Source organism: Suncus etruscus, chromosome 5 (assembly GCF_024139225.1).
Source record: "Suncus etruscus isolate mSunEtr1 chromosome 5, mSunEtr1.pri.cur, whole genome shotgun sequence".
In the NCBI taxonomy this organism is placed as follows: Eukaryota; Metazoa; Chordata; class Mammalia; order Eulipotyphla; family Soricidae; genus Suncus; species Suncus etruscus.
The window spans coordinates 156564133-156577071 of NC_064852.1; the positions used below are offsets into that span (position 1 = coordinate 156564133).

At 61.3% G+C, this 12939-nt stretch overlaps 1 protein-coding gene across 4 annotated transcripts in view; it reads left to right on the forward strand.

Annotated features, from left to right (window-relative positions):
* The first annotated feature begins 232 nt into the window (after positions 1-232).
* The window catches only part of ADGRB1 (adhesion G protein-coupled receptor B1), a 38470-nt gene continuing 25763 nt past the window's right edge, over positions 233-12939 (forward strand). For 2 of the 4 annotated variants that reach the window (XM_049773826.1, XM_049773828.1), the window contains exons 1-15: positions 233-1178; positions 6558-6716; positions 7153-7263; positions 7572-7736; positions 8338-8502; positions 8659-8823; positions 8951-9115; positions 9207-9308; positions 10098-10204; positions 10411-10605; positions 10710-10778; positions 11227-11335; positions 11578-11721; positions 11854-11929; positions 12001-12103. In XM_049773826.1, coding sequence (XP_049629783.1) covers positions 398-1178; positions 6558-6716; positions 7153-7263; positions 7572-7736; positions 8338-8502; positions 8659-8823; positions 8951-9115; positions 9207-9308; positions 10098-10204; positions 10411-10605; positions 10710-10778; positions 11227-11335; positions 11578-11721; positions 11854-11929; positions 12001-12103 — 2616 coding nt within the window. In that variant the 5' untranslated portion in view covers positions 233-397. Of the gene's footprint in view, positions 1179-6557; positions 6717-7152; positions 7264-7571; positions 7737-8337; positions 8503-8648; positions 8824-8950; positions 9116-9206; positions 9309-10097; positions 10205-10410; positions 10606-10709; positions 10779-11226; positions 11336-11577; positions 11722-11853; positions 11930-12000; positions 12104-12939 lie in introns of all 4 variants that reach the window. The other 2 variants (XM_049773825.1, XM_049773827.1) reach the window with 1 other exon arrangement.

The window sequence follows — 12939 nt, forward strand, 5'->3', positions numbered from 1 at the left end:
GTGAGGTGCAATGAGGTCCCCTTGTGAGTGGAGTTGGGGTGTGGAGACCATAGGGTAACCCTGAGAGGACAGTGGGTCCTATGTCCTGATCCTTGACTTCCAGTACCCACTTTTCAAACTGCACAAACCCTCCCTGGAAGCTGGGGCTAGGGTAAGTTAACTGGGGCGATGTGCCCAAGCTGGTGCCTATTTCAGTGCCCACTTGCTCTTTCTCTTCCAGCTGTCTTCCCCACGCCTGTGCCTGCCTCGCCGGGTCCGTGTCCCGTTGCGGCCCTGCTGACGCCCAGTGCCCTGCCCGGCCCCTGCCCGGCCAGTGCGCCGCCACACCTGGCATGTCAAGGCCTGGACCACACCTGCCTGCCCAGCGCTTGGAAGCTCAGCGGCCCCGCGAGCTAGGATGAGGGGCCAGGCCGCACCCCCGGGCCCCCTGTGCGTTCTGGCCACGCTGCTGCTGCCACTGCTGCTACTGCCCATGCCACGGCCAGCGCTGGGCCAGGGGGCCCGGGCAGGCCCAGGAACCGAGCCCTGCGCCACGCTGGTGCAGGGCAAGTTCTTTGGCTACTTCTCTGCGGCCGCCGTGTTCCCGGCCAACGCGTCGCGCTGCTCCTGGACCCTGCGCAACCCGGACCCTCGGCGCTACACGCTCTTCATGAAGGTGGCCAAGGCGCCCGGCTCCTGCGGTAGTGGCAGCCGCGTGCGCACCTTCCAGTTCGACTCGTTCCTGGAGTCCACGCGCACCTACTTGGGCGTGGAGAGCTTCGACGAGGTGCTGCGCCTCTGCGACCCCGCCACGCCCCTGGCCTTCCTGCAGGCCAGCAAGCAGTTCCTGCAGATGCAGCGCCAGCTGCTGCCCCCCGACCGCGCTCCTGGGGTCCTCGGGGCCCCCCACGACCACGACTTCTCCGTCGAGTACCTGGTGGTGGGCAACCGCAGCCCCAGCCGCGCCGCCTGCCAGATGCTCTGCCGCTGGCTCGACGCTTGCCTGGCTGGCAGCCACAGTTCGCACCCCTGCGGCATCATGCAGACCCCCTGCGCCTGTCTGGGCGGGGACCCTAGCCACCCTGCCTCCAGCCCCCTGGCCCCTCGCGGGGACGTCTGCCTGAGGGACGGCCTGGCTGGAGGCCCTGAGAACTGTCTCACCAGCCTGACCCAGGACCGGGGCAGGGACGGAGCTCCAGGTGAGTGGGCCGGGGTGGCGTGGGGCAAGGGTGGGGGGGGGTGGAGGAAGATAAGGAAGGAAAAAGGAAGGAGAAGGAAGTGAGGGAGGGAGGAAGGGAGGAAGAAGGGAGGGAAGAAAGGAAGGAGGAAGGAAGAGAGGGAGGGAGGGAGGAAGGGAGGGAGGAAGGGAAGAAGAAAGGTAAAAAGGGAGGAAGGAAGGAAAAAAGGAAGGAAGGAGGGTGGGAGGGAAGAAAGAAGGAAGGAGGGAAGAAGGCAGGCAGGCAGGAAGGAAGGGAAGAAGGAAGGTAGGGAGGATGGAAGAGAGGGAGGAAAGGAAGAAGGAAAGAAGGAAGGGAGGGAGGGAGGAAGGGAAGAAGGAAAGAAGGAAGAAGGAAGGAAGAGAGAAAGGGAGGAATGAGGGATTGGGGCTCCAGAATTGAGTCGGGGTCTGCTGGTCAAAGACCAGAACACAGAAACCCAAAAGCCAGAGCGCCCAGCAGCGCAGAACGGCCAAAGAGCCAAAAGGGCCTGAATTCCCTTGGTCCATGCCTTATCTCCCTTTTCCCAGACCCCTCCCAGGAATGGGAGGGTCTAGCAGGTAAGGTTACACCTACTATCCGGTTCCCAAGACCCCTCCCAGAAGTGGGTGGGTCTAGGGTCTTAAATAGGTACACCCACAGGGGTCCTTTAATTCAGCCCTCAGCATCCCTACCCTGTGCTCATGTGCCCACCCCATCAACCCCAGCAGCCCCTGCCCAGTACCCAAGGGCTCATATTATCAACCCCAGACCCTGCCCCATGTCTGGATCGGTCTATCCAGTCAGTCTGAGACACACCCAGCATAGTGGCTCAGCTTCGTTGTGGTGCCTAGGAGGGTACTGACTGCCGTGTGGTGGGGTGGCGGGTACAGCTAGATGGAGCCCCCCATGCCTAGGCCGGCCCTTCCCCACAGGGCAGCGGAGGCAACACAGGAACAGTGAGGACAGGAGACACGGAGAGGGAACAGAGGATAAGAGACATAGGGTGGGACAGTAGGGGACAGGGGACACAGTGCAGGCACAGTGAGGCAGGCTGAACTCAGGGCTAAGGGAGTAAAGGAGACTGGTGGCCTGCCTGGAAGAAGGAGGCTCTGGATCTCTAGCCAGGGCGGGACTGTGAGTGTGGACACGTTGCCAACCATGATATTGAGGTCCTGGGTGCTACAGCAGACGTGCACAGGGCCTGGGAGGCTGGGTGCAGCATGGACACAGCTATGGAGGCTGCGCGGTCTGCCTCTTGGGCCTGGCCCACCCCAGGAGAGGCTGGGCTGCTAGGATGGAGCAGAACAGTGGTGATATGGAGGTGTCCAGCTGGGCCCAGACTGGTTCACACGGAAGGCAGAGGAGGCAGGCAGGGGCTGAATACAGCTGGTGGGTGGCTAGAGTGGGTCCTAAGTGTGTTCTTTGAAACACATATCCCCCCCCCTTCAGGATACCCCAGGGCCTGTGCTCAGGCTGCCTCCCTAAGGTGCGTGGGCCCCTTCGTCCAGCCTGACCCTGCCTCACCCATGCACCACCTGGACACAGCACTTGCGCGCTGAGTGACAATGTCATGGGTGCACAGTACACGCAGATGCAGCATCTTTGAGTAGAGCCATGTGAGGCCCAGGCCTGTGTGGGCAGTGCGAAATGCACCTCCTGTGAAGGGCATTGGGTGGGACTCCTAGGGAGACAGGCCCTGCTATGAGCGGGTCTGAGTTCCCAGTCTCTTGTGTATGTGGTGGACAGGGCCGGGACGTAAGCTGCGTAAGCCAGGTCTGGGGTATGGACCTGGAGCCCAGGTGGCCTTGGCCACTGGCCTGGGGCACGGGCACAGGGAGCCCAGCGAGCCCAGTGAGCAGGTGGCCCTGGCCTGCCCTACCCCCCCCCCCCCCCGCCTGTGCACATGCCGCCTGGCCTGGCGCGCTCAGGCCACTCCACTGTGCCTGCCCGTCTGAGCAGCCTCTGTCTGCCCTCCACTGTGGGCCCTTTAAATATTCATGTTTTCATCAACGATGGTTATTGCACAGAGACATGCAAGATAATGAGAAAGAGGTAGCTGGGGCCAGGCGGCTGGTGGTCTGTGTGCGTGTCCCTATGTGTCTGTGCGTCCCTGCGTTTCTCTGTCCTTGCCTCTCTGTTCTAGAGTGTCCCTGGGTTCCTGCTGTTGCTGTGTGTCTGTGTGTCCCTCTCCTGCTCTGGGCCTAGTCCAAGGCTGTGAGTGGCACCTGGACGTGTGGCTGCATGCTCACCTGCTCAGGCCCCATGACTCCGGAGCCTCGGGGGCTCCCAGACCTCCCCTACTTCCTGGGGAGCAGAGGCAGGAAGGAGTATGGGGGCAGAGGGCATCTGCAGGAGGCACAGGGGCAGGGGCTGGACTTGATCCCATCAGCAGGAGCCGCTCCTGGACAGGAAGGCCAGGCAGGAAGGCTTGTGGGCTCCACTGTGGTCCTGCCTGTTCCAGTGGAGACTGTGGAGCAGGAATCACCCGCATCAGGGTTCCATGGGGGTGTCATGAGATGCTGAGCACCCTGGCTGCTGTTTTCCAGGAGGACAGAGTGCAGGGCCAGTGCTGGGGGCTGGCCCAAGATAGCCTCTCCCCTCCAGACCCTGCACGTCGTCCCGGCTCGGGCTGAGTGCCTGGTTCCCTGCGTGTGGTGGACAGGCCGCATGTGGCTTCGGCTGCAGCCTGGCTAACCCAGACCATTTGGATCTGGACAGGGCGGTGGTGCCGGGAGCCCAGAAGGGTCAGGGGTGCCTCCATCTCTTACTTAGCAAGGATTTGGGGTCCTCCCAGGGGCTGCTGGTGCCCGGTGGTTGCCCGAAATAGGTGGTGCACCCCACCTGCTGAGTTGGGGAGCCCTCTGCTGGAAGCCTAGGGAACTCCATGTTTTTCTTCTCCAGAGGACTTGGGAAACTCCCCCCCCCCCCCCCCCCCCGCCCAGGACCCCCGGCCTGACCACCCTAGGGCTCCTGGGGGGAGAGCCTTGTCCTCCAGGGCCTGGGCATCATGGCCTGGCGAGCGCCCTCGCCGGTGCCCTCCGGGTAGCCCGCTGCCTGTGTGCTCTGAGGACTCCATTCATGGCATGGAAATGAGGCACACACAGAGGGGTATTGACACAGGAAGAAAGGAGCTTCTTCCAGCGCCACTCGGCGGGTCACCGGTGACACCGAGGGTCCAACTCACCCCACAGTCATTAGGGGTCACGAGTCAGCCGACTGCAGAGACGGTCACCTCCCTCTGCTGAGCCTAGGGTGATGGGGTCAGAGTCACAGGGTCCAAGTGTGATGGGTCAGGATGTATTTGGATCGGATTGTACTAAAGTCAGGGTGTGACGGGGTTGGGTGTGATGGAGTCAGGGTGTGGCTGGGTCAGGATATGTTGGGGTCAGGGTGGAACAGAGTCAGAGCATGACAGGGTCAGAGTGAGACTGTAGGGTGTCATGATGTGACGGGTCAGAATGTGAAGGAATCAGTGTGATGGGGTTAGGTTGAGACGGTGTTGAGTCACGTCCGGTTGTAACGGGGTCAGAGGGTAACAGGTCAAGGTGAGGCTGTGGGGTCAGGTGGGGTTTGATGGGAGTAGGATCATGTGGGCACAGTCTGCCCTGAACTGATGGTGTTCCCTCTGCCTTGTCCCTCCCCGGTGCCCACTTACCTGAGTACCAAGCTAACCCCCCTGAAAGGCGGTGCCTGTAGCTGCCTTCACTGCCCTGGGGAAGGCTCAGATCCCTGTGCCCAGTGCCAGCCTCCCTTCCTGCAGCCCCAGACTGTTTTCCTCTACATGTCTGAGTTGTAGGCTGCCTGTGCTCTGTGCCATGGGGGCCAGGAGGAAGCAAGACTCTGCAGGCCAAGGGAGAAGAGGGGCGAGCACTCTTCAGGGTGCCTGCTCCTCTTCTGCACCCTGTGGGGGCCTGTATGGCTGCAGACGAGACAAGGTGGGGCCCTGCCCTCTGTCTCTAGGATACCCAGGTGCGTGTAAATGTAGGAGTGTGTCCTGCACTATAAGGGGGCCAGGTTCCATGTGGGAACCACTGGCCCAGGCCGGCACACTACCTCTGGTCTTGCCCAGTTGGGGAGCACGACCCCCTCTCTGCTAGAGTATTGGGACAGAGAGGGGTCACCTAGGACAGGCCTTAATCAGCTTCTAGCAGCCCTGGCCCAGTCCTGCCCCTGCAGACCCCCCCACCTGATTACATCGTGTTTCTGGGGCCCCTGCCTCCTGCTGCTAGGGACAGGGACGTCCCCCATGCTGAGACCCCTGTGGTGGGCAGCAGCAGCCCCAAGAGGTGAGGTGGACGGGATTCTGAGAGGCCAAGGAGACTTGTGCTGAAACGCCCGGGCCGCACCCTCATTCCTTGGATCCTGGCGCCCCCTGCTGGCTAGTTTCTGGCATAGGCAAAACTAGTGGAACTGCAGTGTAGGGGCTGGGCTGCATGCTTGGGCCCCTGAGCATGGCCAGGTGAGCCCTCTGAGGTCCAGGTACCTCCAGGATGGCCCTGCTGGTTGCCTCCCACATACTCGGTCTCCATTTTCACTGTTAGTTCCATGGCCAAGAATCGCCAGGAGGGGCCCCACTTGCCCAAGCCGTGCTTGGGGAGCACCTGAGAAAAAGAACAAGTTTCTGGGATACATCTGAGCCCTTTAGCTTTAGCTTCTTGCTGCCCGTCGTCGGCTCCCTGGACAGTGTGGGTGCTTTTCCTCTGCTATTGGCACAGCTGCCCCCTCACTCCACAAACTGGCATCCAGAACCTAAGGCCAGAGTGGCCAGCCACTTGCCCACTCCCACCATGGAGCCTAGCCCCACAGGGAGGGAAGGCTGTCCCGGGGTAATCCCATTGCACTGCCTCACTCAGGTCTCCCATCTCCTCAGCTGTGCCCAAGTGCTGGCTCCTGGCACATTCCCAAGCCAGAGTCACCGTGTATGGAGGCATGTCCCCAAGGCTCAGGGACAGACAGGGTCAGACTTGGAGGCACAAGGTTTAAATTGTTGGGGTATGGGCAGGGTGGTAGAAGCTGAAAGGGGTGACCTATAGGATGAGGGGGGCTGAGTGAAGGTCTTTAACCCCTACTTCGTAGGCATTGGCGGATGGACCTAACGAACCTCAGTTTCCTCAACTGCATATGAGGCAGGACAGGCATGAAGGAACTAAGACCTACTCAAATGAGAGCTTAAGGAAGGGGGGTCTCCACTCAGCAGGGTACCCACGTGGGGGATCCCATGCGCACAGAGCCAGGGGGGTCCTCTGAGCAGGGGGAGTGTTCCAAGAGGCCTAAGCTCGCCTCCGAGTCATACTCTGCCCTTCCTTGGGGCTCCTTCCCACCCAGAAGGCCACTCCCTGGGCTCTGACCTTGTAGCCCACTCCCACTTTGTCTCCACAGGCGGCTGGAAGCTGTGGTCTCTGTGGGGCGAATGCACGCGGGACTGCGGGGGAGGACTACAGACACGCACGCGCACCTGCCTGCCCGCACCCGGCCTGGACGGGGGTTGTGAGGGGGTCCTGGAGGAGGGGCGCCTCTGCAACCGCAAGGCCTGTGGCCGTGAGTGTGCGCGGAGGGCTGGGGTCTCCAACCCCTCCCCGAGCTCCCCGTAGACCCAAGGGGGCTGTGGAAAGCGGTTCCTCGGGAAACAGGGCATGCGCAGAGGGAGGCACAGGGCAGAGCCCATAGCCAGCTCGCCAGCCCCACCCCACCCCTGCCAACAGGATGTATTTGTTTAATAAGATTCTAACTGCCTCATGCATTTTTTAGCTGCTGCCGTGAAGTTAAATCAGGCTATAACGAGACTGCAGGGTCTGAGTGGTTTCTGGGCTCAGGGGAGGAATTCACTTAGGGGGCTGGAGCCAAGACTGGGCAGAAGGGGGTCAGGGAGGGTGGACACAGGACAAGGCAGAAGGAGCCGCAGGAAGGGCCCGTGGTGACCACACACAGGGCAGGGTGCAGTCGGGTCCACCACTGACCCAAGACCACCCTGCAGCCGCTGGCCGCTCAAACTCTCGGAGCCAATCTCTGCGGTCCACGGATGCCCGGCGGCGCGATGAACTGGGAGATGAGCTGCAGCAGTTTGGGTTTCCGGCACCCCAAACAGGTGAGTTAAGCTGAGCATAGGAGGTGGAGGAATAGTCCAGGGGTGTGGCCCTGTTAACTGCCTGACGCTCATCCCTGAGGGCTCCTGATGAAGGTTTGAATTATTCACACAACCAGAGCCTCGATGGTGCCGACGTTCCTGGGTCTGACCTCAGAGACCCAGAGAAGGCCAGCGGGCCCCACCTTGCAGAGAGGTGCCATTCTAGGGCCAGCTCTGAAGGTCCCTCAGCAGTGTTCCCCACGCAGCCCTCCCCAGCTCAGCGGTGGGTACCAGCCAGTGATGCTGCAGGTCTGGGCCCTCCCCCACAGGTGACCCCGCGGCCGAAGAGTGGTCTCCGTGGAGCGTGTGTTCCAGCACCTGCGGGGAAGGCTGGCAGACTCGCACACGCTTCTGCGTGTCGTCCTCCTACAGCACCCAGTGCAGCGGGCCCCTCCGGGAGCAGAGGCTCTGCAACAACTCAGCGGTGTGCCCAGGTGGGGTGCTAACTAGATGTGGGATCTAGGGTGCGGGGGGGGGGGGGTAGGGGACCGGGGACTGGTAATGGTGTCAAGGGGCAGGAATTGGCTCTGGGCATGGTATCCAGGTGAGGTGAAGGGCAGACAGTGGGCATGGTATCAGGGCAGGCAGGTTTTGGGTGATGCATAGGAAGTGGGGACTGGTGTCCTGGTGACAGGGTCTGGGATTGGGCGTGGTTTCAGGGGCAGGAGGGGGTGTGGTATCTGAGCCTGGGACTGGAGGGGGCTTTGGGATGTAACATCTGGGCAGAAGCTGGACCTGGGTCTAGGGACTTGAGGGCTTCCCTCGCAGTGGTCTTCAAACTATGGCCCGTGGGCCACATATTGTATTTGTATCTTTTGTTTCTTCATTGCAAAATAAGATCTATGCAGTGTGCATACGAATTCGTTCATAAGTTTTGTTTTCACTAGAGTCAGACCCTCCAATGGTCTGAGGGACAGTGAACTGGCCCCCTGTTTAAAAAGTTTGAGGACCCCTGGTTTAGAGGTCTGCAGTGGGGTGCATGGATGGGGAGCACGGCGCGCACGGTCCCTGAGCACAGCCCCTTCTGTCCCGCAGTGCATGGTGCCTGGGACGAGTGGTCACCCTGGAGCCTGTGCTCCAGCACCTGTGGCCGTGGGTTCCGGGACCGCACTCGTACTTGCAGGCCCCCCCAGTTTGGAGGCAACCCCTGTGAGGGGCCCGAGAAACAGACCAAGTTCTGCAACATTGCGCTCTGCCCTGGTAGGTGAGAGGGAGGGCACAGAGGGGCGCAGCGTCCCCCAGACTCCCCTGCTGGAGCGCTGCGTGTCTGGGCTTCTCTCTCTTGGGCTGGGGGTGCGCGGCCCTGAGTGGCGGTGTTCACGAGGCTCCCTGTCCTTCCTCCCCCGGGCCGGGCAGTGGACGGAAACTGGAACGAGTGGTCCAGCTGGAGCGCCTGCTCGGCCAGCTGCTCCCAGGGCCGGCAGCAGCGCACGCGCGAGTGCAACGGGCCTTCATATGGGGGCGCCGAGTGCCAGGGCCACTGGGTCGAGAGCCGAGATTGCTTCCTGCAGCAGTGCCCAGGTCAGCACTGGGAAGGTGCTGGGAAGGGACAGGGCAGGGTGGCCGTGACCTCACGCCCCGTCAACCCGTGTCCCCTCTGCTCTCTCCCCTTCCGGACCCTTCTGCGCCCCTGGCCCACGAACTGCAGTGGACGGGAAGTGGCAGGCCTGGGCATCGTGGGGCGGCTGCAGTGTCTCATGTGGGGGCGGAACTCAGCGCAGGGAGCGCGCCTGTGCTGGGCCCTTCTTTGGGGGTGCAGCTTGCCAGGGCCCCCAGGATGAATACCGGCAGTGCAGTGCCCAGCGGTGTCCAGGTGAGCATCTCATCCACCCCCCATGCGTGGGCTCTTCGGGCTTGCCTTCTCTGCCCTCTTGCCCCCTTCACTGTTTTAGCTCCCTCCCCAGAGCCCCACGAGATTTGTGCCGAGGACCCCTTTGGCACGGTGGTCTGGAAGGAGACCCCAGCTGGGGACGTGGCTGCTGTTCGGTGTCCCCGCAATGCCACAGGTGAGGCCCAAAGGGCAATGCCTTTGAAGAGCTCTAGGGCAGGGTGGGTCTTCCCAGGATACTCAGAGCATGCCCAGGTTGCCCATGTCCAAAGCTCATGGCCCCACAGATCCCGGGCACTCACTCAAAGCCATGCCTTGATGTAGCATGTTGCCTCTTTACAGGAGGGAAACTGTGAACTCACAGGGAGGGAGGGCATTTCTGGGTGGTCTCCCCCATGTAGTTGGGGGTTGAAATGGGTGTGACATTGAAGAGCCTCTGTGCCCACTGCAGTTTCTGATGCAGAGTTGAGGGGAGAGTGGTGGGCAGTATGCATGGGGTACCCCAGTTTGCGGCACAGATGAACTTGAGGTGGCAGGTGAAAAAAACCAGAGAAGCAAAATGAGGGCTGCCTTTTGGGCCTCACCACATGGGATACTAACTCCTTATTGTGTGTACGAGCATGTTTGGTTCTGGGGTGGCAGGCTCAGTTACTCCTGGCAGGCTCAGGGGACCATATCAGGTCAGCTGTGTGCAAGGCACATGCCCTCCCTGCTGTGCGATCACTCTAGCCCCCAGTTTCTTCTTGTCAAATAAGCTCTATTCTGCCCGGCTTCTTGGGGGTTGATGGAGGGCAAGATGGGGCCACATGGGAGCAGGTGCAGGCAAGGGGGTGGTATGAAGAGTCTGAGCTGCTGGAGTCCGAGGGCCAGGGCTTTGCAGGGAGCTGGGCTCTGGGCAGGTGGCAAGGGGCAGAGGGCTCAGGGCTCCCTATGGAGAGGCCTTGGCAGAGCTGACCCCCACCCCCAGGCCTCATCCTGCGGCGCTGTGAGCTGGATGAGGAGGGGACCGCCTATTGGGAGCCGCCCACCTATATCCGCTGCGTGTCCATCGACTACCGAAACATCCAGATGATGGTCAGAGGCCACCCGCTGCCCTCTCTGCAGCCCTCCCCGTGCCTCTCACCTGCGCCCCTCTCACCTATGCCCCTCTCTCCTGCACCCCTCTCCCATGCTTCCCTCTCCCCCTGCACTCCTCCATATACCCACTCCCCTGCGCCCCCTGCCCTGCGCCCCCCCCCCCCCCCGCTCTATGTCCCAGGTCTGTCTTCCCCCTCCTGCAGACCCGGGAGCACCTGGCCAAGGCTCAACGGGGCCTGCCCGGAGAGGGCGTGTCCGAGGTCATCCAGACTCTGGTGGAGATTTCCCAGGATGGCACGAGCTATAGCGGGGACCTGCTGTCTACCATCGACGTGCTACGGAACATGACCGAGATCTTCCGCCGGGCCTACTACAGCCCCACACCCGGCGATGTGCAGGTAACCAGCCGATCCGTCACACTCGGACCCCATCACTCTTTGACCGTCACACCAGCCCTGCCCTGAGTTCTCTCTCTGCTCTTCTCTTTCTTCCTTCCTTCTAGAACTTCGTGCAGATAATCAGCAACCTGCTGGCTGAGGAGAACCGGGACAAGTGGGAGGAAGCCCAGCTGGTACAGATGGGGGGGTCTCCTGGTATGGAAGAGGGGTGGAGGGGGCTCTGTTGGTATGGATAAGTACCAGCTGATATAAACAGAGCTCAGCTGGTTTGGATGGGGATCTCAATTGATACAAAGGGGACTCCAGTTGGGAAGAAAGGGGGCAGGGCCAGCCCTGTCCATGGTGCTTTCAGCCCTGGATATTGGCTCTTGCCCCTGTAGCACAGACCCTGGGCCCAGTCCTGCTGTGGGCAAGGCCTGAATTGGAGTCGGGGGGACAGGCAGGATACTGGAGGATCCAGAACACGGGGGCAGAATGAGGTGTCCAAGCTGGATGCACCCCTTATTTGCTCTAGGGGGCCAGGCTGAGGTGTCCCAGCTGAGCTAACTACATCTGCTCTGGGGAGGAGCTTTGTCCCTCCGAGCACTTTGCCCTGCTGAGTGCCCCCTGTCCTGCTCCCAGATGGGCCCCAATGCCAAGGAGCTCTTCCGGCTGGTGGAGGACTTCGTGGACGTCATTGGCTTCCGCATGAAGGACCTTCGGGATGCCTACCAGGTGACAGACAACCTGGGTAAGGCCCCGCCACCACAGACCAGCAATCCCCCCACCCCTCCCATTCCTCGTGTCCTAGCAGCTCCTGCTGCATCCTGTCCCCTCCCTCTGTGCTGTCACGGCCCCTGCCTGCATGTCCCCAAGCTCCACAGACACAGAGCTGCCAGGGTTATGGGGGTAGTCGCCCCAGGGTGAGGTCCAGCAGAGAGACAGGTCCCAGGGAGGCGCTCCTGTGGGTGACACTGACTCCACCCGTCCCAGTCCTCAGCATCCACAAACTCCCGGCCAGCGGGGCCACGGACATCAGCTTCCCCATGAAGGGCTGGCGGGCCACAGGAGACTGGGCCAAAGTGCCCGAGGACAGGGTCACCGTGTCCAAGAGCGTCTTCTCCACGGGGCTGCCAGGTGAGGTCGTGTGCACTGGGGACTGCTCTTGGTGTCCTGGGGTGCATGTGGGCACAGGGTCAGACCCTCCTGGGCACACGTGTCCCTTGAGGCCCCACGGGTCAGCAGGGGCTGCTCTGTGCTGTCTTGCAGAAGCCGACGCCTCGTCTGTGTTTGTGGTGGGCACCGTGCTCTATCGGAACCTAGGCAGCTTCCTGGCACTGCAGAGGTGGGCACAGGGGCTGGCCGGGCATGGGGAATGGGCGTTGCGAAGGCCCCTGATCCCACTGTCTCCCCCAGGAACACCACGGTGCTCAACTCCAAGGTGATCTCGGTGACTGTGAAGCCCCCGCCACGCTCCCTGCTCACTCCGCTGGAGATCGAGTTCGCCCACATGCACAACGTGAGCCTCAGAGCCCTGCCGGGTGTCTCTGCTCGTGGCCTGCAGCGCCTTCCCACGAGGCCCGGCGGGCTGATGCCCGTCAGCCAACTCTGCAGGGGCTGCAGGGAGCCCCCCCTCGGGGGGGGGCAGGACAGGGTGGCGCCTGGCTGGGACCCGGGCCAGGACTGTGGGAAGGAGCAGCGCTGCTTTCTCCCCACTGTGTGTCCTAAGGCTGCTCAGTCAGCATCTTTGTGCTCCCTCTCATCAAATCCAGTGATGGTCACCAAGATGGCCGTACACCAGCTTGTCACTGTCACCTCCTCAGCACCCCGTCGCATAGCCAATGTGCAGGGTGCGTGCGCGTGCGCACACACACACACACACACACACACACACAAAACCAGCACACACAGCACGCATATATACAACTAGCACACATGTATGCAAGGGACAAGACAGACACACATCTCATATACACATTCATACACTAACAAACTACTTCATAATACTCACACACAGTCTCACACAGTCAACATCCATAGCCACGCAAACCAGAGCCAACGTACGCAGCACACAATCACACACAGTGTGTGCATGATCCCAGTTACCTAGAACTCTTGCACATTCTTTTTTCTTTATTTTTTGGTTTTTGGGCCACACCCGGTGACGCTCAGGGGTTCCTCCTGGCTATGCGCTCAGAAGTCGCTCCCGGCTTGGGGGACTACATGGGATGCTGGGGGATCGAACTGCGGTCCGTCCTAGGCTAGCGCTGGCAAGGCAGACACCTTACCTCTAGCGCCACTCTTGCACATTCTTTTTTTTTTTTTTTTTTGGTTTTTGGGTCACACCTGGCGTTG